The sequence below is a fragment of the Bos indicus genome, chromosome 25 (genome assembly GCF_029378745.1).
Source record: "Bos indicus isolate NIAB-ARS_2022 breed Sahiwal x Tharparkar chromosome 25, NIAB-ARS_B.indTharparkar_mat_pri_1.0, whole genome shotgun sequence".
Taxonomy (NCBI): Eukaryota; Metazoa; Chordata; class Mammalia; order Artiodactyla; family Bovidae; genus Bos; species Bos indicus.
The window spans coordinates 35,680,617-35,704,021 of NC_091784.1; the positions used below are offsets into that span (position 1 = coordinate 35,680,617).

At 46.9% G+C, this 23,405-nt stretch overlaps 1 protein-coding gene and 1 long non-coding RNA gene across 6 annotated transcripts in view; one reads left to right on the forward strand and one right to left on the reverse strand.

Moving 5' to 3' along the window:
• The window catches only part of LOC139179754 (uncharacterized), a 22,823-nt gene extending 13,707 nt beyond the window's left edge, over positions 1–9,116 (forward strand). The window contains exons 2-3 of one of the 3 annotated variants that reach the window (XR_011564103.1): positions 6,897–7,916; positions 8,739–9,116. This is a non-coding gene — a long non-coding RNA (uncharacterized lncRNA). Of the gene's footprint in view, positions 1–6,896 lie in introns of all 3 variants that reach the window. The other 2 variants (XR_011564104.1, XR_011564102.1) reach the window with 2 other exon arrangements.
• The window catches only part of PRKRIP1 (PRKR interacting protein 1), a 38,527-nt gene that overhangs the window by 1,245 nt on the left and 13,877 nt on the right, over positions 1–23,405 (reverse strand). The window contains exons 6-7 of one of the 3 annotated variants that reach the window (XR_011564101.1): positions 9,223–11,318; positions 8,707–9,004 (exon numbers count right to left, since the gene is read on the reverse strand). The exons of 1 other annotated variant lie outside the window; for it this stretch is intronic. Coding sequence is in view for 1 of the 2 variants with exons in the window: in XM_019988218.2 (XP_019843777.1) it covers positions 11,218–11,318 (101 nt within the window). In the remaining variant the exon portion in view is untranslated. Of the gene's footprint in view, positions 1–8,706; positions 11,319–23,405 lie in introns of those variants that run through there. One more of the 3 variants, XM_019988218.2, reaches the window with a different exon arrangement.

The window sequence follows — 23,405 nt, forward strand, 5'->3', positions numbered from 1 at the left end:
CCGTGGGATTTTCCAGGTAAGAATACTAGTGTGCATTGCCATTTCCTTCTCCAAGGGATCTTCCCGACCCAGGGATCGAACCTGGGCCTCCTACATTGCAGGCGGGTTGTTTACCATCTGAGCTACCAGGGAAATACAATTTTACTATCTAGAAACTGAGCACAGATGAATATTAGTTTGTGCATGACTTACAGGCAGTTAATCAAATTGTAGAAGATACTTGTCCATGAGTCCCTAACCCATACCTTCTCATCACTGCTCTGCTCACACGAGGTTTTTGTTGGTTTACTTACTGGATTTGAAGAATGCTGTGTGCGTGTGTGCGTGTGTGTGCTTGCATACCCTTGAGATTTGAATCCCAAGAATTGTTTGCTTTTAATGGAAAGATCTAGATACAAGAGTTAACCATTCTGCTGGACAGGAAGTTCTCAGAGACTTAAAAATTCCTGCACGATATCTGTAGAAATCCTGGCTAAAGATTTGAAGGCCCTTGAAATAAAAGAGGGAGCCCCGCTCTAGTATGAGGATGGTACCATTTGATTGCATGTAAAACAAAGGACCCCTGAGACCAGAATACAGTTTTGACTTTGAACTTTATGGCTGAATGAAGCTGTAAGGTGTCCGAGGAAAAGGCATAGTTCTCTGCTGTCTGTTGACCCCTTGGGTTTTGAACTCTCACAAGGACAGAGTCTTGTCCCCTGACAGAAAGGAAGCTCTAGCCGGGCTTGCAGTTCCCACTATCAGGAGACAGTTGTGGGGATTCCTGAGAATGGCTAGGTTCTGAAGCATTTGGATCCACAACTTAAAAAAAATATATTATTTATTTGGCTGTGCTAGGTCTTAGTGGAGAAGGCAATGGCACCCCACTCCAGTACTGTTGCCTGGAAAATCCCACGGGCGGAGGAGCCTGGTAGGCTGCAGACCATGGGGTTGGGAAGAGTCGGACACGACTAAGCGACTTTGCTTTCACTTTTCACTTGCATGCTTTGGAGAAGGCAATGGCAGCCCACTCCAGTGTTCTTGCCTGGAGAATCCCAGGGACAGGGGAGCCTGGTGGGCTGCTGTCTATGGGGTTGCACGGAGTCGGACACGACTGAAGCGACTTACCAGCAGCAGGTCTTAGTCGCAGCATGTGGGATCTAGTCCCCGACCAGTGATTGGACCTGGGCCTCCTGCGTTGGGAGCTCGGAGTCTTAAGCCACTGGATCACCAGCAAAGTCCCTTTGTGGAGCATGATGGGAAGTGGAAACCATACTATGGAGAACTGTCCAGAGATCATCCAAGCTTTGGCTGGTTCCAGGTCTCCTACACTGATTCCTTCCACTGGGCAGGTGAACCCCGAACAGATCTTAAGCAGCTTTTCAGAATGAAAAGAAATTAAGGCTTGGAAAGAATTCAGTGATCAGGACTTCTCAAAGTTGGGCAAAGGCAGGTGCTCTCTCTAGCTGTTGGGTGTCTTTAACACTTGCTCCTTTAACATGTATGGCTGTGCTTGCTCTTCGGTGCTGTGCTCAGGTTTTCTCTAGTTGTGGTGTGAGGGCTTCTTACTGCAGTGGCTTCTTTTGTTGCAGAGCACAGGCTCTGACTTCAGTGGTCATGGAGTGTGGGCTCAGTAGTTACCGCTCGAGGGCTGAGTTGCCCCTGGCACGTGAAATCCTCCCGGAACATCGATGGAACCCGTGTCCCCTACATTGGCAGGCAGATTCCTAACCATCGGGCCACTGGGGAAGTCCTGGTGGTGGTGCTGTTCGGTTGGTCAGTCACGTCCGACTCTCTGCGATGTCATGAACTGCAGCACGCCAGGCTTCTCTGTCCTTCACCATTTCCCAGAGCTTGCTGAAACTCATGTCCATTGACTCAGTGATGCCATGCAACCATCTCATCCTGTCATCCCTTTCTCCTCCTGCCTTCAGTCTTTCCCAGCATTAGGGTCTTTTCTAATGAGTCAGCTCTTCACATCAGGTGGCCAAAGTATTGGAGCTTCAGCATCAGTCCTTCCAATGAATATTCAGGACTGATTTCCTTTAGGATTGACTGGTTTGATCCCTTTGCAGTCCAAGGGACTCTCAACAGTTTTCTCTAACACACTTCAAAAGCATCAATTCTTTGGCACTCAGCTTTCTTTATGGTCCAACTCTCACATCCATACATGACTACTGGAAAAACCATGGCTTTGACTATACAGACCTTTGTCCAAGCTGTTGGAAATTTCATCCGAAATCTTTTTCTGTATGTAATGATACCTACCTCTTGTCCTGCCTGTCATTAATTTTTCAGCTGTCCCTAACTTCACTGTGACTTCCAATGTGACATATCTGATTAGTCTACTCAACAGAATTTCCTGTCCTGTTTTTCCTTGTTTAAGCTGAAATTTGGTCCTTGTGACCTCAGATTTAAAAAAAAAAATAATCCTTTTCTACCGTCAAGGTTCTGTTAGGTGAGAATAGAAAACATACGGATTTTTCCAGCCTGTGTTCCTTCCATATTTAGTATCTAAGTGTTTCAGCCAAACTGCTAATGATTGGGACTCTCCAGTATGTAAGGAGGTAAGACACTGATTCCCTGGCTTGACTGTGTCCTAGATGAGATCCGGGGCCTAAATTTTAACAGTGTGCGGTGTCCCCCTCAGAGCTGGTCTTTGCCGTTTTGATTATCAGTCTTGGGCCCGTGACAGTTGGTACAGAGGTGGTTATCTGTTTATTGGGATCAAAGTGCTCACTGGAAACTGGGAACAAGAGAATGTTTAAATGAGCACTCAGCAGCTGCATTCTTCAAGCCCTTGTTAGCCCTATGCTTTTTTAAAAAACTTTTAATTGGAGTACAGCTGATGTACAACGTTGTGCTGTTAAGAGGGCGGCTTCCCAGGTGGCTCGGTGGTAAAGAGTCCGCCTGCCAATGCAGGAGATGTGGGTTCATTCCCTGGGTTGGGAAGATCCCTTGGAGAAGGAAATGGCAACCCACTCCAGTATTTTTGCCTGGAGAATCCCATGGACAGAGGAACCTGGTGGGCTACCGTCCATGGGTTCACAGAGTCGGACACGACTGAGCATGTGCGAACACTGATAAGAGGCAGAGGGCTAACACAGCTCTGTAAATCTGTCATCGCCCCTCCACTCTCAAGATTGAAGAATGATCAGAAGATACGGGGAATGAAACTGAGGGCAATTATCAGCCAAATCCATTTCCTCTGCCTGCATTAATCAGGGTCATTTGTTCTGAGACGTGTGTGTCAACAAGAAGCACAGAGCCTAAACGGTGTTTGTCAGTTGTTTCCCGGGGGCGTGGAGTCCGCTGTGTCTAGTTTGAGCTGAGCTGGCTAAGGCTGGATAGGACCAATGACTCCCCAAATGGGCCAGCCCGTGTGTCCACATGGTGACCTTCTGACCTTGAAGGGTAACCCTCAGATGGTGCTGTAAGCAGATCCACTTTTGAACGTGCAGAGGCCGGTAGCTTAGTTGCGTCTGCGCAGAATGACGGTTGTCACAGCTTTCTCCAGTTCCCCATCCCCACTACCCTCACGCCTCAGGCCGCCTCGCTTCTTTACACCGTGAACACCAGGAGCCCTTCCCCTTCCAGGAAGTGAACCTCAGAGACGTGTTGTGTCTTGTTGCTTGACTGCCTTGTGAATAAACCCTCTCTGCTGCAAACCCTGGCATCTCAGCATTTTGGCTGCTGCATGTTGGGCCAAATGATCCTGGTTTGGTAACTGTCACAAAGGGCATTAATCTTTTTTTTTGCGGGGGTGGATCTCTCTCCTCCTCACTGATGACACCTAATTGTTCCCTTTTTCTAAACATTTTTCATTTCTGAAGAAATGAAACTGAGCAGGACTCGGGGGTTGGGCTTCTTGGGGACGGCCTCTTGTGTGTAGATTTACTGCTGTAGAGCAAAGGGATTCAGTTATATGTGTGTGTGTGTGTGTATGTATATACACATTTTAAATATTTTCCATTATGGTTCATCACAGGATATTGAATATAGCTCTGTGCCATACAGTAGGACCTTATCTATTCTAAATATAAAAGCTTCCACCTGCTAACCTCAACCTCCCACTGCGCCCCTCTCCCAACACCCCCTCCCCCATAACCACCAGTCTGTTCTGTGTGTGTGATTCTGTTCCACAGGTGCGTTTGTGTCGTATTACACATACACGATATCGTATTCTTTCTTTTTCCGGCACTCACTGAACTGGGAGCAGAGTTAACCACTGGACTGTTAGGGAAGTCCCCATCTCTGACTTCACTTAGTATGATCATCTCTAGTTGGATCCATGTTGCTGCCAATGGCATGATTTCATTTTGTATGGCCGAGTATTTTCCACTGTACATATGTACATCTTTACCCAGCGATCTGTCGATGGTCATTCAGTTTGTTTCCATGTCTTGGCTATTGTGAGCAGTGCTGCAAGCATAGGGGTGTGTGTGCCCTTTTCAATGAGAGTCGAGTCTGGGCATGCGCCCGGGAGTAGGGTTGCTGGCGCAGTCACTTTGTGCTGTTGCACCGAGGGGCACGTCAGCCCCTGGCCGGCTGCGGCTCTCGGATCCAGTCCAGCAGCAGTCTGAGCAGCTGTGTCGCTGGGACGGCTCTGAGTGCTGACTGCCAACTCGGCATCCCTGGCCCACAGCAGTTTCGGTTCTGTGGTGAAGGACTCGAGGCTCCAGTTCTGGTCTGGGAGACGTCACCAGTGAGCAGTGGGACTCTGCGTGCGATCACACCAGGGCATCTCCCCTACTGGGCTCCTGGGGCTGGAATCTGTCCTTGGTGTGGGGGGGAGTGTGTCGGGGGGAAGCACAGGACTTGGTCATCTGGTTTTGAGCACAATGCTGCTCTAAGTGGAGCCTTCTCTTCCGGGTTGAGGAATCCTTCAGCCACCCCGCACTGCGTGGGCCACTTGGGAAACTCCTCATTAAACCACAGCTGGCTGTCGTTACCCTTCTCTGGAACAACAGATAGGAAATCTTCCATCCTCGTGCTGGGAACTATGATCTGAGGGGCCTCTGAGCACTGGTTGCCTGGTTCTGATCTGTTTCTGATAATCCCAGCTCTTTGAAAAGATAAGAAATGAGAGCTCTATGCCTCCTGTTAGTCCCCTAGGGTGTCTTACAAAACTGGGGAATTTTCAGCTAGATCTCTATGAAAAGAAAGATGACTTCGGTGTAACACCACGTGGCCACAATGTTATTTAGACCTCCAGAGAAAAATGGCCAAGATAAAACTCTTGACATTCTAATTGTTTCCTTTTTGCATATGCAGTTAGAGAAATCTGGCTTGATAGAATTTTTCAAAATTCCGACCCCGAGAGCAAAAGTTTTCCTAGGTACAAAGCCGAAATTGTAACTCCCATTTCCTTTAAATGCAAACACAGCTCACACTGTCTGAGACTATGGTTTTAGCTTAATAGGTAGAACCTGAACTGAAAGGAAATGGAAAAGCCTTTTAAAATCAAGTGAAACTTATTTCAACTGCTATAAGTTAATGTGTTAAAACTACATGAGACAAGCAACTACAGCTCAACTCCAGAAAAATAAACGACCCAATCAAAAAATGGGCCAAAGAACTAAATAGACATTTCTCCAAAGAAGACATACAGATGGCTAACAAACACATGAAAAGATGTTCAACATCACTCATTATCAGAGAAATGCAAATCAAAACCACTATGAGGTACCATTTCACACCAGTCAGAATGGCTGTGATCCAAAAGTCTACAAATAATAAATGCTGGAGAGGGTGTGGAGAAAAGGGAACCCTCTTACACTGTTGGTGGGAATGCAAACTGGTACAGCCACTATGGAGAACAGTGTGGAGATTCCTTAAAAAACTGGAAATAGAACTGCCTTATGATCCAGCAATCCCACTGCTGGGCATACACACTGAGGAAACCAGAAGGGAAAGAGACACGTGTACCCCAATGTTCATCGCAGCACTGTTTATAATAGCCAGGACATGGAAGCAACCTAGATGTCCATCAGCAGATGAATGGATAAGAAAGCTGTGGTACATATACACAATGGAGTATTACTCAGCCATTAAAAAGAATACTTTTGAATCAGTTCTAATGAGGTGGATGAAACTGGAGCCTATTATACAGAGTGAAGTAAGCCAGAAGGAAAAACATAAATACAGTATTCTAACGCATATATATGGAATTTAGAAAGATGGTAACAATAACCCAGTGTACGAGACAACAAAAGAGACACTGATGTATAGAACAGTCTTATGGACTCTGTGGGAGAGGGAGAGGGTGGGAAGATTTGGGAGAATGGCAATGAAACATGTAAAATATCATGTAGGAAACGAGTTGCCAGTCCAGGTTCGATGCATGATGCTGGATGCTTGGGGCTGGTGCACTGGGACGGCCCAGAGGGATGGTATGGGGAGGGAGGAGGGAGGAGGGTTCGGGATGGGGAACACATGTATACCTGTGGCGGATTCATTTTGATATTTGGCAAAACTAATACAATTATGTAAAGTTTAAAAATAAAATAAAATTGGAAGATTTAAAAAAAAAAAAAAAAAACTACATGAGAAGCATTATCAAATGAGTGCTAAGCCCTAAGTAATACTGTATGGGTAAATGTCATTAAGTGTTCTAGAAACTATACCACTGTTATCAATCTTAACTGAATGGTATTGTTATCAATCTTAATTCTTGTTAACACATTACTGACTGGGGAATTTTTGCAGAAATGAATGCCTCTGGCCAGCAATTTGTTATGTAAGTGAATGTGGAAATATCTTTGATCAATAGTGTTCAGATAACAAAAGACGTATTGAAACGTCTCTGGTCAGTAAGTTGTTAAAATACTGTACGTCACAGCAACGTGGTTAGGCGTCTTTGTCAGCTGCACTGCGTATCCTTAACTGCGCCTCTTCAAGTCCCTTGTCATTCACAGGGGATACTTCACTGATGCTTTTGCAAAAATGCTTCATCTTTAAGAAGTCTCACAGAAAGGACTTTCTGGCAAGCACAAGATTCTGATAACTTCCAGATCATACTGCTGAACTGGGTGAGAAATTAATTCTAATGGAAACCCTGATGGTTTCATCAAACTGTTAACAAGATTAAGGATTAGTTACATGGGACTGAGTTAACTGATGAATATAGTTATAACAGTTTTTAGTCTGTATCTTCTAGACATAAGGAAATCTTTTTAAAAAGTTAAATTTGATATTCCTCAGGAAGAATTCTGGCACAGTCGATACAAAAGAGCCTATACGACAATTACACTGAGGTAAATAATCAGGCCAAGTTTATCGAAACGACTTAACTTGGCAGTGTCAGTGGCTCACTCGTTTTCGACTCTTTGCAATCCCATGGACTGAAGTGTCCATGGAATTCTCCAGGCGAGAATACTGGAGTGGGTTGCCATTTCCCTCTCCAGACGATCTTCCTGACCCAGGGACTGAACCCAGGTGTTCTCCGTTGCAAGCAGATTCTTTACCGCCTGAGCCACAAAGGGTAATTTAGAGAGATTATGTTTTGATAACATACCTTTGTGGATACTGAGGCTTTGTATATGCTGAGGTTGTTGTATTAGATGACCTTGTTGTTATGTTATATTATAAAGCCTAAGTTTTAAAGGAATATTCCAAGCTTGTTTCTGAAGCTGATCACAGTAATCTGTCTTTGGATGAAGATCAGATGCCCCGTGATCCACAACCAGGAGATTATACATACTGGAAAAGACATCATTTATTCAGACTCTCTCCAACCTAAATGAAAGATCTGTCAGGTATCTAGTAGCTCATGCACAGTGGAAATGGAAAGAAACTGACTCTTGAATGAACTGTTTCCCACTTGAGGGCTTCTGCACTGGACTGGTCTAGAGAGAGGACTGCTGACCTCCAACAACGCTGACCCCAGGATGAGAAGAGAACCCAGTGTAGACAGCTGAGCCAGGAATCTGAGCCAGGTCTGTACGATCCACCGTAATTCAACTGAACTGTTCACCAACGGTCTCCCTCTCAAAACAGAAGGTTTTACTTCTAATCGTACTTCTGACTCCAATGTTCAAGACAGAAAATTCTCTTGTCAAGTTGAGTACTCATGACATTTATCACCACTTGCTTTTAACTCTACTCTAAAAGCATGTGTACGATGTTTGTGTGACAGTTTGGTATAAATGATAATGTATAGCCTATAAAATTAGCGCACCTGTGAGCTGGTTCACTATGTTTGATTAGTTTTTCTCATATTTAATATTTTTATATATTTAAATATAAATATATATAAAAGGAGGCCTAGCATTGAGGGACAAGTATTTTGAATCATCAGTGCTTTCTCCTGAAAGATTTACAAACAAAAGGAGGAAAATAATGGCAACTTTCACACCCCCAGGTATAGAGAAGTATTTTGCCTTATACAGGCTGTTCTAGTTCGTCAAACATACACTGCATACATCTACTTTAAAGAATGTATTTACAAAATCAAAATGACGTAACCGTAGTTCAGACATTCAGTATGGACCTGGGTGCCTATTACGGACATGGGTTCAGACACGTTCCTGCATTACTGAGAACCTGACCTTTCTGAACTGTATCAGACTCAAGGACACTCTCAGCTGCCATGAAGTGTCTCTGTTTAGGAATACAGGGAGTCCCCTACATATAAATGAGTTCCTAAGTCCAACAAAGTTAGTCTAGGTGCCCAACCGACACAGCCGCTCTACAGCACTGCGCTAGGTTCATGCTCTTCACACAATATAGAAACAGAAAAAACATTTTTAATCTTACAGTACAGTACCTTGAAAAGTACAGTCATACAACAGCTGGCATTGAGTGAGCAGCTAAGAAGAGTCACCGACAGGAGGAGGGAGACGGAGCTGAAGGATCGTCAGCAACAGGAGACGGAGGGCAGGTGCAGCTTCCCTCATGCCCCAGGTGGATGGAACACATTTACATCTTTCAAAGTTCAAAATGTGCAGGTTTGTATGTAGGGAGCTTACTGCAGTAATTAGCAAGACAGCTCAGGCTGTAGCTTCCCGGCAGAAGGTGCTAGATTCTTTCGGCAGAAAAGTACCAGATGATAAAACTGCTTTACATTTTAACCACAAAAGAGACATGCAGTGGCCCACAGCTCCTGTTATATATATATATATATATATATATATATATATACACACATATATATTTTAAAAAATAGCCCTGGAGAAGCTGAAACCCAAATAGAGTTAATTCAAAAGACTCCTTGGTTACAGAATTTATATAAAAACGACTCACCCCCAAAACTGATTTTCCTGGTTGCCATCTATAACAGACTCTGGGTATACGGCAGGTGCGTTTGGATCTCTATCCTCATTGTACTGTGTCTGATTTTCAAGTGTTTGTCCAGGTGCTGTGACAAAGCCATCAGAGAGGTAATGTTTTCATAATACAAAGTACTGGCACCAAGCAACTTGAGAATTCTTTTAAAAATGAAAAGAATTTGAAAATGAAAAGAAAGTCAATGCCTTTCTCCCACATTCTTGCACAAATTTAATTACAAATGAGAAAATGAAGACACAAAGGAAAGCAGTCAAGAAAGACAAATAATTCAGCCACAAACAAAGTCAAGGCCCTCCAGTTCCTCCTCACGGGCTATAAGTAGTGTCCTGAACCACACCCTTGAGTTGTTTTGCAGGTATTAAGATTTCCCACGAGGTGAAAGAAGTTACCTGCCTGCTGACCACCAGCAACGTAGACTCCAGACGGGCTGGAACCAGAAAGCTAAGAGTCCCCAGACATCACCCAGTTGCTCACCATCAACCAATCAGAATGGTGCATGAGCTGACGGCGCACCCTGTGCCCCTCTCCCTCGCAGTCTTTTGGGCTTTTGAGCACCAGCTGGCCTGTTCTCCTTGCTTGATGCCCTGCAGTGAACTTGGCTGTGGTAACACAAAGTACGGTGTCAGTCGCCTGGTTCTGCTGAGTGGATTGGGAGAGTGGATCCAAGCTTCCCGCTGGTAACAGAAAGCCTGCAAGTCATTCAGCCTAAGGCACTAAAAGCCCACTGCACATCACCAGGAACTGCTGGAGGGCATCTCCCTGAGCAGCGTCTTCTGACATCCAGTAAAGGTAAAGACAAGCACCAGTCTAGTCACTGCCCACCTGCCCGGCACACATCTGCTGCGGAAGCTCCGAGCTCCTGGCTGGGGGCACCGGGCAGGGACTTGCCCGGAGTTCTCTGTCCCATCAGAGGCAGGGCCAGGACTCAATCCCAGGGCTCCAGGCTCGAAGCACGAGCTCTGACACACACACTTTGAGGGGACAAAGGAAACCAACAGTTCAAAGACAGGAGGACACAGAACTAACGGTCAGTCCCTAATGAAAGAGAAACACCACTTTCAAAACGGACAGTCAGGCTGTGTGCTAATTATGAGGGCTGACTTTCCATTTCAGCTTCCTGGGAAAGAAACTTCCTGTGACTTAAACTGTGGAAAGACAGACGTTATCACAGACGCCACATGGCTCAGGATGGAGCCAGGGAATCAAGAAACCTAAGATGTTTCCTCATTTCCCTTCACTCGAAACCACTATTTCCTTGATTCTATCAAACTTTCTCTAGTGGCCCAGCGGGGTCCCCTGGGCCACCTGCTCTGGTCCAGCCCAGCCTGGCTCCTCTACCTGCTGACTTTCTATGACCAGCTGGTATTCTGAAGTCCTCCTCACACGCCAGGTCTCTCTGCCGGCTCTGCCCCGGGTTCAGTCCCAGGTCTCCCTCTGCAGCTGCTGGGATGCGGGGAGAGGAGACAAGTCCTGGGGCGCAGTCTGCACCCTCAGCTGAAGGAAACGGAGGCCCCACGCCCTGCAGTGAGGGTTCCTTCCAGAGCCGAGGCCGTCTCCTGAGTCTGGGACCAGCCCGCTCCGTTGTGTCACGTCACAGCCTCTCTGCAGCTTCTGTAATTAGCATGTCACAGATCTGAACAAAATCTGGAGTTTTTCTGTTCTTTACTAAACATTCGTTTCACAGAAACCAGCCCCAAGCTCGTCACCGTCCACTTATGTGAGAGCAGGCCCCAGGTTCCCCCCTTTCAACAAGGACATTAACGGACCCCACTTGGCAGCGCCCTCGAGCGTCCAGGCCAGTCCTCTCCCTGCCGGCTGAGTCCTGCCCACAGTGGGGCTGAGAGTCCTCGGGAGCAGCTCCCACCGCGTCTCTCCATGAGGCTTTGGGAGGGCGTTCGGAGCCCCGGGCCAAGGATGGGCCAGGCTCAGACAGCTGCGGGGCCAGCCCCGTCATCGCCCCGTGACGAAGCTGGGTGCATCCTCCTCCTCGTCCTCCGTCCCAGATGCCTCCTCGGAGCCACTGGATGGCTGCTCCTGGGTCTCACTGGATGCTGCAATCACACGGCATTTGGATCAGCGATACACCCATCCACTCGGAGAATCGGGTTCCCTGAGAACGGACTCCTGGGGAAAACCCAGGCGCCAGCCGTCTCTGGACTGGACAACGAGGAGCCGGAGAGGTCCTCATGCCCGCCAACCCCCAAGGCCACCCTGGGAATAAACGGCCAGTCCCAGAACCGACCTACCACTGCTGGAGGGTGGACCTCATCCCTCTAAGAGGGTCCAGCCCACACGAGATCCTGACGCCCCAGAAATCGGGCCTCACTGCTTTATATGTGGTCCCCTCCCTAGTCCACTGTCTTGGCAAGGCAACGCCCCAAGCCGCCCTTTGCCATTGAATGAGAATGACTACACCTGCTCACGTCCCTGCTCTCGCCCCATCTGCAAAGGGACTTTCAAAAACCATGCAGCAGAGGGCCCCGACCACAACAAACATGGCAGCTCCCAGCTCTTCCCACAGACCCAGAAAGCCTCCCGCCAACACTCCACGTGCGCCTCTGAGTCCCAGTGTCTTCCCTGGCGTGTCTGCCAGTTCCCACAGTGCCGCTGAGCAGACCAAGAGCAGAGCACCAAGACAACTTGTGCCCGCCTCCTCCTGCTCCCCCTCTTCTTGCAGCAGGGCAGTGGGCGAGAGCTGGGACGAGGCGGAGCCAGAGCCCACGGAGCCCGCAGCTGCCCTCCGGCTCCCTGAGGACGCCAGGTGGCCATCCATGGGCATGGTGGGCACCTCCTGCAGAAGTGTAGGAACTCAATCCAGCGCCCACAGGCACCCAGAGCTTGGTTACTGCTGTCATCTCATCAAAGGACCAAAGAGCTTCAAGGCCTGGGGGTGCCCAGGGCACAGCACTGCGGGGAGCGAGCTCCGCCTCTGGCAAAGGTCATGAGGAAGGAGGCTTGGCATACGCAAAGGCGGGATCAAGCCTCAGGAGTCTCCCTGGAAATTCTCGAGCAATGTACCCCCAAAACCAGAGTCTGCCTACTTTCTGCTTTGTGCTTTCACCTACACCTCTGACTTTACGGGGGGCTGTCCCCCACTACCTCTCTGAAAAAAGTTAGCTTACAGCTCCAGTTAATAATTCCTGGGTGTGACAGTGTTTAACCTACAAACTCCTTTGGAAATCCTCTAGCCTGCCTGAATAGGTTTTTCCGGCCACATGTGATTGTTCAGAGCCTCCCAACTGTGAGAGGCAGGAGATGTTCTAAACTGTGTAAACACAGATTCTTTTGAATAGTTAAAAGATTGATTAGAAATTGTATTGGTGAAGGGATTTTCACTTGTTGAGCCAATGTTTGCTGCTAAGTTTCCATATCCCTTACCTGCTGTGTCCCTGGCAGTGTATTGATTAATATAGTTGGTGTAAGTAGTAGCTTTAATGTTTGTAACCTGGGACCCTTGAGTTAATTCTTTTTCTTGTTATAGCCCACCACACCTTTGCTCTGTAGGAATGCAACTTTATCTAATGCTTTTGGAGGGTGGCTCCTGACCAATCACCTTTAGAGAAAAATAAGTTTTCTGAAGAAAAGGTCTTAAAATGTTCACATGCCTCCGGGCCAGAAGATGATGCAAATCACCTAAACTTTTGCATATGATAAGTTTGCAGGAAGAAAGCCTGGCTTACTGCATGACTCTACCCCTTCCCCCATTATCCTGTATACATAACTTAAGGTATAAAAACTACTTTGGAAAATAAAGTGCGGGCCTTGTTCACCGAAACTTGGTCTCACCATGTCGTTCTTTCTCTTACCTTCTGGCTGAATTATTCAGCCTCTTTTCTCCACTGAATTTCCTCACTGAGCTATCCTTATTTCAGCCTCTTTTCTTCACTGAATTTTACTGAGCTATCCTCATTCTATTACTCTTTATATCCTTAATTAACATTTAATTAAGCAATTGTTTCCTGATCTTCGCCTACGCCGTCTCTCCTTCGAATACCCTGGATCAGCTGGGGCTGGTCCCCGGCACAGCACGGTCTATTATCCACCTTTACACCATTGGCTGGGACACTAAAGCGTATTCATGGCAAGGGGTTGAAATCATCCCTATGATTTAATTCCTTAGGATTTTCTTCCTCCTTTACCTCATGCTTTTGAACTGTGGTGTTGGAGAAGACTCTTGAGAGTCCCTTGGACTGCAAGGAGATCCAACCAGTCCATTCGGAAGGAGATCAGCCCTGGGATTTCTTTGAAAGGAATGATACTAAAGCTGAAACTCCAGTACTTTGGCCACCTCATGCAAAGAGTTGACTCATTGGAAAAGACTCTGATGCTGGGAGGGATTGGGGGCAGGAGGAGAAAGGGACGACAGAGGATGAGATGGCTAGATGGCATCACTGACTCGATGGACATGAGTTTGGGTGAACTCCAGGAGTTGGTGATGGACAGGGAGGCCTGGTGTGCTGCGATTCATGGAGTCACAAAGAGTCAGACACGACTGAGCGACTGAGCTGAACTGAACCTCATGCCAACGAGAATGAGAAAGTACAAAATGATGAGCATGTTTTAGTGGCTAAGTGCCGGGAGCACCATGGGAAGTCCCACCCATGACAAAGGTCATGCGGAGAGGACCTGACAGGCAAAGGCAGATCAGGACTCGAGGGACTCCCTGGACCTGCTCGAGCATCTACCCCGAAACCAAAATTTGTCTGTCTACTGTTTACTATATTATGCTCTTCACCAACTCTTCTGACATTAATAGGGGGCTCTCCCTGACCACCTTTCTCTGGAAAAAGTCAACTTAGGGCTTTAGTTAATAAGTCTCCTGGGCATGATAGGAGTGTTTCAATTCAAACCCCTCTGATGGCTTTCTAGCTTGCCTGACAGGTTCATCCAGACTTGCAGCTACGCATATGATTGTTCACAACTCCCCAGCCTTGAAAGACACGGGAAGCCTAAAACATTCTAAAAATACAGAACCTTTTGAAGAGTTAAAAACTATTAGAGTAGGGCTGGTGTAGGATTTCATTGTTGAGCCAGTGCTTGCTGCCAAGTGCCCACGTCCCTTACCCACTGTGCACCTGGGAGTGCACTGGCTAACACAGTTGGAATGTAAGAAAAACAAGCAGCAGCCTTGGAATCAACCACATCAGACCTTTGAGCTAATTGGTTCTTTCTCTGTTGTAACTCACTGCACCTTTGCTCTATGAGAATGTAACTCTGTTTAGCACTTTCTGAGGCTGACATAGATGAGAAATATAAAAAAAAAAACACAAAAAACAAGGGAAAATAAGTTTTCTGGTTGAGTAGCCTTTATCAAAAAAGGGTCATAAAATGTCCACAGGCCTCCAAGGCTGGAAGATAATGTACACAACATTGTTTATGAGAAAGGTATGCAGAAAAAATCCTGGTTTTGATAAAGACAAAAGAGATGTAATGTTTAGGCTGACTCTGTATGACTTTGCATCTTTCATTTCCTTCTATGTACAAGTCAAGGTATAAAAAGTTCCTTTTGAAAATAAAATTATGGGCCTCGCTCACCGAAGCTTGGTCTCCCCATGTCATTCTTTCTCTCTCTCTCTTTCCTCTCTCTTATCGCCGACGCTATCATCCTGAGGGTATCCCTGGATCCTGATTGGGCTGGACCCCAGCAGCTAAGATTTGCAGAACACGTATTACATGCCAGGCGCTGTGTGAAGTCTGTGCACGTCTGTACCCTCGTTTAATTCTAACAACGGTCTATGAGATGAGTAACGTTCCTCTATATCCATTTTACACATGAGGAATCAAGCTCAGAGAGCTTAAGTAATTTGCTAATCAAGGTCTCCCAATCGGTAAAACCAGGACCTAGGATTCCAACCTGGACTATGTGACTTTCAAGCCTCTGCCTACCTTGCCTGCAAAAATGCATAGGGAAATGGAGACGAAACTTGAGGTGACAGTCATAGAAAAGAACGAAATACAGCCCTTTGCAGCAACATGGACGGACTGAGGTGATCAACTAAGACAAACATCTATGGTATCACTCATATGTGTAATCTAAAAAACGACACAATGAACTCATTTACTAAACAGAGACAGACTCAGAGACTTAGAAAACAAACGTATGGTATGGGGAAGTGTCAGGCAGGGATCAATTACATACACACACTGCTACATGTAACAGATAATCAACAAGGACCTTCTGTACAGCGCAGAGAACTCTACTCAATACTCTGCAATGACCTATGTGAGGGCTTCCCCGATGGTGCAGTGGATAAGAATCTGCCTGCCAGTGCAGGGGACACAGGTCTGATCCCTGATCGGGGAGGATCCCACACGTCCCAGAGCAGCTAAGCCCTTTTGCCACAACTACTGAAGCCCGTGCACCTAGAGCCCCGCTCCACAGCATGAGAACCACTGCAATGGGAGGCCCCCTCACCACAGCTAGCGAAAGCCCACACAGAGCAAGCAGTCAGGGCAGCCGAGATAAACACATAACCTAGATGGGAAGAGAATCTGGAAAAGGATATACGTACAACTGAACCTCTGCTGTACACCCGACACTAACACAACACCGTGAAGCTACTACACCCCAATACGAAGTAAGAAAAACAAGGTGCAAGCGGTAACGGTGAGCACGCTGAATGGACAAGGAGAACGCGGCCCGTTCATGCAATGCAGGATTCAGCCTGAAAAGGGAAAAAGTTCTGACCGGGGGCTGCAACGGGGATGAACCCTGAGGACGCTACGCTGAGTCAAACGGGAGTCACAGGATGATGAATGCTCTATGATCTCTATTACAGGAGGTCCTGAGAGCACCAGATTCGGAGACGGAAGAGGAGACAGGTGGCTGCCAGGTGCTGGGAGGAGCAGGGAACGGGGAACTGCCGTTTCAAAACACAGGTTTTGTTTTACAAAATGAAGAGAGTTATGGGAGTAGATGACGGTGATAATGGTTGCATGACAACCTGAATGTATTTAGCACCACTGAACTGTACCGATGGTAAATCTTGTGTTGTGTGTATTTTACCAAAATTGTTAAAAAAAAAAAAAAGGGAGGGGGGAGCCGGGAAGGGGAGAAAGAAAGAAAACACACGCTATGGACCAGACACATAGCTCTGAGCTCCCTGGACTCACTGAGCACTGGCCTGAGGTCGTGGGCACTCAGTCTCCACCCTGAAGGCAAGGCGATCGGGGTCTCCCACGTGTACACATTCCCCATTTACCAGCCAGGGAGCTCTGCTCTAGGACCTGCGCTCCCAGGGTGCAGCTGCTGATTATTTGTTTTGTTCTGTAACTTAGTCATCACAGGTCGGCCTCAAGCCTGAGAACCACCAACCATATCCAAAGAGGTCTGAACAGGCAGGGCAAGTGCACAGACTTTCATCTTGAATTCTGATCTTAAAGGGACCGGACATTGGAGATGTCTTTGAGCTCACCGAGTAGACAGCATGAGCAAGGCTCACCCTCCCGAGTTGAAGAGATGTATGGACAAGAAGTTATTGCTGAAATTAAATGGTGGCGGACATGTCCAAGGAATGCTGTGGGGATCTGATCATTTACGAATCTTGTGATAGATGAGCGTGGAGATGGCTGCTGGTGGGCAACAGAACCCTACTGGAGTGGTGGCAGCGTGAGGAGACATCATCCTGTCACAGTCTGGGATCCAGTACGAACGATGGCTGTGCTCATCAGGGATTCAACGGTGTCCACATGCCCCCCTCCCCTGCATTTCACTATAAAATTGGGTTGTGTACATTTTATTACTGAACACTTTTGTTAAACTTTTGTTAACTGTTGGAGGAAAAAACTGAGTAAAACACTCATTAATCTGGGTGTCTGGGGAATGTGGTGTCTGGATGCCCGAGACGCTGACTGGCTGAGGAGAGCTCAAAGCACCGCTTGTGGCTGACAAGCTCTAAACACAACTGGTTCCTGCACGCAGGAGACAGGCTGTCGGAGCCTAGAAGTATCTCTCGGAGACGAGAAACTTAGGGACTAAGACCCAGCGCAGTCGTTTGACTCTTCAACAAAATCATTTCATTCTCCAACGAAAAGAAATGGGATTCAGAGGAACGGCTGAATCCTAGGTTAGGGGCTGAAAATACATAAGACAAGTCTGGACTACCCTGTAGTACCAGGAAGCTGGGAAGTACAGTTGCAAACAAAACAAACCCCCCAAACTCCACCAATGACGGGAGTCTGTGAAAGGGACAGGTGCTGTATGAAAGAGCCCCCAGTGGGCAAAGCTGGAACAATCTGAGCAAGAAAATAAAGCAGTATCGGATTAAACTTAAGAGTAGAAAATAAGCACCTCAGAGTCCACAGTTACAAAGAAAATGAGGACCAGACAAATCCATGCATTATTTCAAACAGCTGATGCAGCGCCTCTGCCCTCGTGGAGGGGCTGCGGAACCCCCACCCCTTATGTGTGGGTCGTGCAGGGTGACTTCTTCCTAAAGGGTACAGCGTGGGAAGGGGAAGCAAAGAGTCGCCGTCCAGTAGAGGACCCTGATGAGACTGCCTGAGGAGGGCATCAGGGGCAGGATCAACAGCGACAAGTCCTCCTGATAAGCATCCAGCCCTGATGAGAGAACGGAACCTTATCTCTGTGGTCTTCTTCCTCCAAATAACTAACTCATGAGAAAAACGCCAGACAAATCCCAACCGAGGGACATTCTATGGAACACCTGACCCTTGAAACTCTCAAGGTCATCAAAACAAAGTCTGGGGAACTGTCAGAGCGCACAGGAGCCGAAGGCTACATGATGATTAAATGTGGTGTGACGCCCTGCATGGGATTCTGGAACAAGAAAAAGGCACTAGGTAAAAAGTAAGGAAACAGAGGGTATGGACTTTAGCTACTACGTGTATCGACTGGTTCATGAACTGTGATGAATGAACCACATTAACTTAAGATGTTAACAACAGGGGGAAGTGGGCACACGGGAATTCTTTGTACTATACGATCTTCGCAGTGTTTCTGTAAATCTAAAATCATTCTAAAACCAAGCTTGTTATTATTTTTCTTAAAAGACACTGCCTACCCTCAGGGAACTGAGGCTGCGACTGAATAAACACATTATGTGATTTAGCAGATGCCATAACCAAACCCTGTGGGAGCAAAGCAGGAGGCTGGGGTGGGGAGGGACAGTAGGGAAGGTCTTACAAGGAGAGGAAGGTGCAAGGTGAGCAGAAGCTTTCTGGGCAGACGGGGAGTTGGGAGCACGAGAAAGAGCACAGAGGCCTGCGCAGGAGCAGAGCGGGGAGGACGGGACAGAAGCTCGGTGAGCAGGGGACACGTGGAAGGGAGCCGAGGTCAGAGAACAAGGGCGGGGAGGCCGGAGAGGGTGGGCGTGCAGGGCTGCTGGCTAGGGCTCAAGCACAGTCACCTCGGGGGTCAGCACGAGGCCAGTGGGGACACACTGTCTGGGATTAGCTGCGTGCTCTGTGGGCGCCCACTACTGCCTGGTCCCTCAGGCCCCTCAACTGTAAGATGGGGATAGCTGTAGGGCTGCTGTGAGGATTCTGTTAATACCTGCAGAGAACTGAGAACTGGGGCTACAAAGTACATGTTCAATAATGCTAAGGACTGTTACAAGTAAGAGTGGGGCCGCTCAGTCCTGTCCGACTCTTTGTGACCCCATGGACTGGGGCCTGCCAGGCTCTTCCATCCATGGAATTTTTCCAGGCAAGAATACTGCAGTGGGTTGCCATTTCCTTCTCCAGGGGATCTTCCCAACCCAGGGATTGAGCCCGGGTCTCTGGTATTGCAGGCAGACTCCTTACTGTCTGAGCCATCAGGGAAGTGCAGGAGAACAAATGACAATCCAGCCTGTTTGAGAGAGAGCTTTGGAGGCTGTTCAGGGTGGGTGGGAAGAGCATGGAGGCTGCTACCACAGTCCTGCCAGATCTGGATCTGAATTTTGTAAGTTTTTTTTTAATATGGTAAAATGCACACCACTGCACATCGCTGATGGCTGTAAAAACTGGTACTACTACTTTTTTTTTTTTTTTTTTGGTACTACTTCTTTGGAAAGAAACTGGCAATACATTTCAAGAGCCAAAAACTCTTTTTATATTCTGTGATCTAATAATTGCCACTGCTGGAATTCTACCCAGAAAGGGAAGGGAGACAGGTTCATATATTCACTAAAATATCTTCTAAAGAAGAGAAAAACTGGAATCAGTCTACTGTCTAACAAAGGGAAAGTGTTAGGTATATCATGGCATGTCACTTGCTGGATATGATCAGTCACTGAAAAAGTTATGAAGGACAAGAAGTGCTTATAATGTTAAATAAAGTAAGCAAACGGGAACATGTTCATATACTACAATTATAACTACATATAGGTGGTATTTTCACATGGTGAGATTAAAACAAAACGGACAGGGATGTCCCCTGGTGGTCCAGTGGCTGGGAATCCGCCTTGCAATGCGGGACACGCGGGTTTCATCCTTCGCCAGGGAACTAAGATCCCACATACCTCAGGGCAACTAAGACCAGCAACGACTGCTGAACCCGCCGCGCTGCCATGAAGGATCCCGCACGTCGCAACTAAGACCCAACACAGTCAAACAAACATTTAAAAAGAAGCAGCAAATGGATAGAGAGAAAGGTGGTCCATTAGGATGGCGATACTTGACCTTCCCCATTATTCTTACACTACTGTTTACAGACGGTTTTACAGTCTAGGTATCTGAGATTTTATTCACAAGACTGTAAGAATACTAGGGAAAATGCCAGAGTATAATTGAGGCTGATGTTAACTTTAATAAAAGCAAAACAAACAAAAACCTAAGACAACAGATGAATGAACAGACTGGAAAAAAAAACCCCTCCTTGCACCATGGAATTATAAGAACATGGAATAATATCTGTGATACAATGAAATATGATAAAAGGACAACTACAAATATGATAATTATGTAAATAAGTTTATATGATAAAAACTGAAATAAACGTCATGAAAATGTTAAAGTGATTTTTTAAAGTAAGAATTACGGATAATTTTTTATTTTTGACTTTTTTTCTTTCCTGCGTATTCTAAACATTTCTAAAGTGATGCTGTATTACCTTTACTCTCAGAAGACACAAAGGTTACACACGGTTTCCCAGTATAGACAGCAGGGGTGAGAACTGCGGCACTCAAACACTTCGATCCAAAACGTAAACTGAGTGTCCTCCCAACACCAGATGCCAGCTGAAATAGGAGTCGTATTAACTGGGGACACTTTCGTCCCTCTCCCCCATGGGGAAGACACTCGGCAAAGGTCTGGAGACATTTATTTTTCTCAGTGACGGAGGGGAGGGCGGGCGCTGCTGGCATCTGGGGGTAGAAGCCAGGATGCTCTTAATTATCCTACAGGGAACAGGACACCGTCCCTCAGAGCATCTGGCCGAGTGTCCACAGTGCTGAGGCCGATAGACTGCCCCTCCCACCCCAGTTTTGAAGTAATCACAACAGGTTCAGTGAACATCTGTCTCTCAATAATGTTAAAGAAATAGAAAAAATTTTTTTCTCCTTTTGCAGAGAAGTCTGTTAACCTTCATTTATAATGTACAGTAGTATTACCTTTATCATGTTATATTTATTGTGTAACCAGAAGTTTGTTCCTTTTGACTACCTTCATCTAATTCCCCTTTCTCCCGACCTCTGCAGCCTCAGATCTGATCTATTTTTCCAGGAATGTTTTTGAAGTATCAGTACTATATTGGTTCCTGGTATACAACAGTGATTCACTATTTCTGTATGTTTCAAAACAATCACCACCGTAAGTCCAGCTGTCATCTGACACCATACAAAGATATTAACGTTATCTTCGTTAAGATATTTAGCTCTTGCACATTCCCCACACTATGCATTTCACAGCTGTGACTCATTTATTTTGTAAGTGAACGTCTATACCACTTCATCTCCCTCACCTGCTTCTCCCCCCACCCCAACCCTGGAGAAACTGCCCTTGAGGTACTTAGTAACACATCACCTTAAGGTTTCTCTGGTAGGTGAGCCAGTCTCATGATTAACACTGGTGTTAGAATATATTGTTTGGGGATTGGGCTTTAATAATCCAGACTGGCTTAACGCCATCCTGTGGTATCATTCTGACAACTCTCACTTCACTGAACCGGCACGGACAACAAGCCGGGATATTTCCTTTCCAGCAACAGAACCGGAACTCCTAGCCAGCTGCCCCTCACCACTGATTGGAGAGGAGCCAAGAAGCTCAAGTGCTTTAGCGCCAAGTCCATCAAGAACCCAGAGGCGCACTGAGGCCACCTTGTGACGGAACTGAGTATCACCACATTAGATTTATTAATTCCAACCACCTAGAAATCCTCCTTTCCCGCTCAGAAAATGAAAAATAAGCAAGGAACTGAGAGGTGCAGGAAAGGCACACAACCGCCTTTAGGAAGTTATCCCCAGAACACTCTGCCTGCTCGTTTGGTGAGAAGCATATACAGCCATGCATTATTACTCATCATTTCAAAAATATGTACAGGTGAGAACTGCACAGGAAGAGTGGGGCTCATGTATCATAACAATGAGTTTCAAGCCTGACTGCGGCCCACGGCCTACCTAGAAACCGAAAAGAAAATTTCACTAAATAGTTACTCCAGGATGTGAGGCATTCTGATGTTTTCTAGTCTGTCATATGCATGTTTGAAAAAAAAAATATATAAAATCTGTAACTTCTAAGCTAACTTCATGCCCCAGTAAGTAAAGGATCACAACCCTCAGCCTGAAAAGACACTGCACTACTATGATGCGACGTGGTGAAAACACTTATCCTTTTGATAGAAGGGAAGCTCAGGACGGGGGAGACCCAGGGCCATTTTAATCAGGGCAGACACCCTGGGTGCACTCGTTCACCTCTGAGACTCCTCACAGCCTCGGGCAAATGAAAGAAAAGGGACTGGAAACTGCGGTAACATGAACCTAAGGGGAGCATGCCGCGAGAAAAGGGGGTTTAAGAAATCTCAGGTCTGGGACACTGCCACCTCTCTCCAATTCTACAACTGATTACTAAAAAGTTACTCTGATTTTGCAGACCCATCACAGGTTCAATAAATACAAACTCAGAGCAAAGTAACCTCAGTTTCTTGCTCTGAAAGGGTTCTTGGATTTACAGGGGAGGGAACCCCTCCCCCCGACCGCCCCCCCCCCCCCCCCACCAAAGATGGTGTATCTTCATTACAGCAAGGTATGCGGCAAAGATACCAAGTTGTGGATTTTAGATCTAGGGAGAGCTTATCATTTTACATTTTAAGGGGGGGAAAAATCTGCTCAAAGAGATGCTTGAGGTCAAGGTGAGCCGGAGAGAGCGCTGAGCTAAGACCCTACAGATGCCGTGCTTACTCCATGACCTTGAGGACCTCTCAGTTTCCTATCTCACCTCTGTGGGTCAGATCAAAGAAGAGGGAATCTGGCTGATTCTTGGCTGGAGAATAACAATGGCACCCCACTCCGGTATTCTTGCCTGGAAAATCCCATGGATGGAGGGGCCTGGTGGGCTGCAGTCCACGGGGTTGCTAAGAAGTCAGACACAACTGAGCGACTTCACTTTCACTTTTCACTTTCATGCACTGGAGAAGGAAATGGCAACCCACTCCAGTGTTCTTGCCTGGGGAATCCCAGGGATGGCAGAGCCTGGTGGGCTGCCGTCTATGGGGTCGCACAGAGTCGGACATGACTGACGCGACTTAGCAGCAGCAGCAGCGTTTCAGTGAACAGGTCCATGCCAGCCTAGATGGAGCTCCCTGGCCCAGTGTGGCTGGCTCAGCATTTTTACCAATGACAGAAAGGAGGCATGTTTATGAAACCTATCCATCACAACACTAGAAAGACATGGTAACATGCTGAATCCCAGAATCAGAATTCAAAAGGACTGTGGAGACCTGAACCAACAGAGCCTGTAACACGAAGCTGAAATGTGCAAGAGCTAACTATCAAGTCCTGTAAGTGGATTCAAAAAACCAAATAGGGCTTCCGTGGTGGTTTAGCAGTTAAGAGTCCGCCCTGCCTGCAGGGAACACTGGTTAGATCCCTGGTCCAGGAAGACAACACACGCTGCAGAGCAGCTAAGTTCATGTACCACAACTCCCGAGCCTGTGCTCCGGAGCCTGGGAGACGCAACTGCCGAGCCTGCGCACCGTAAGA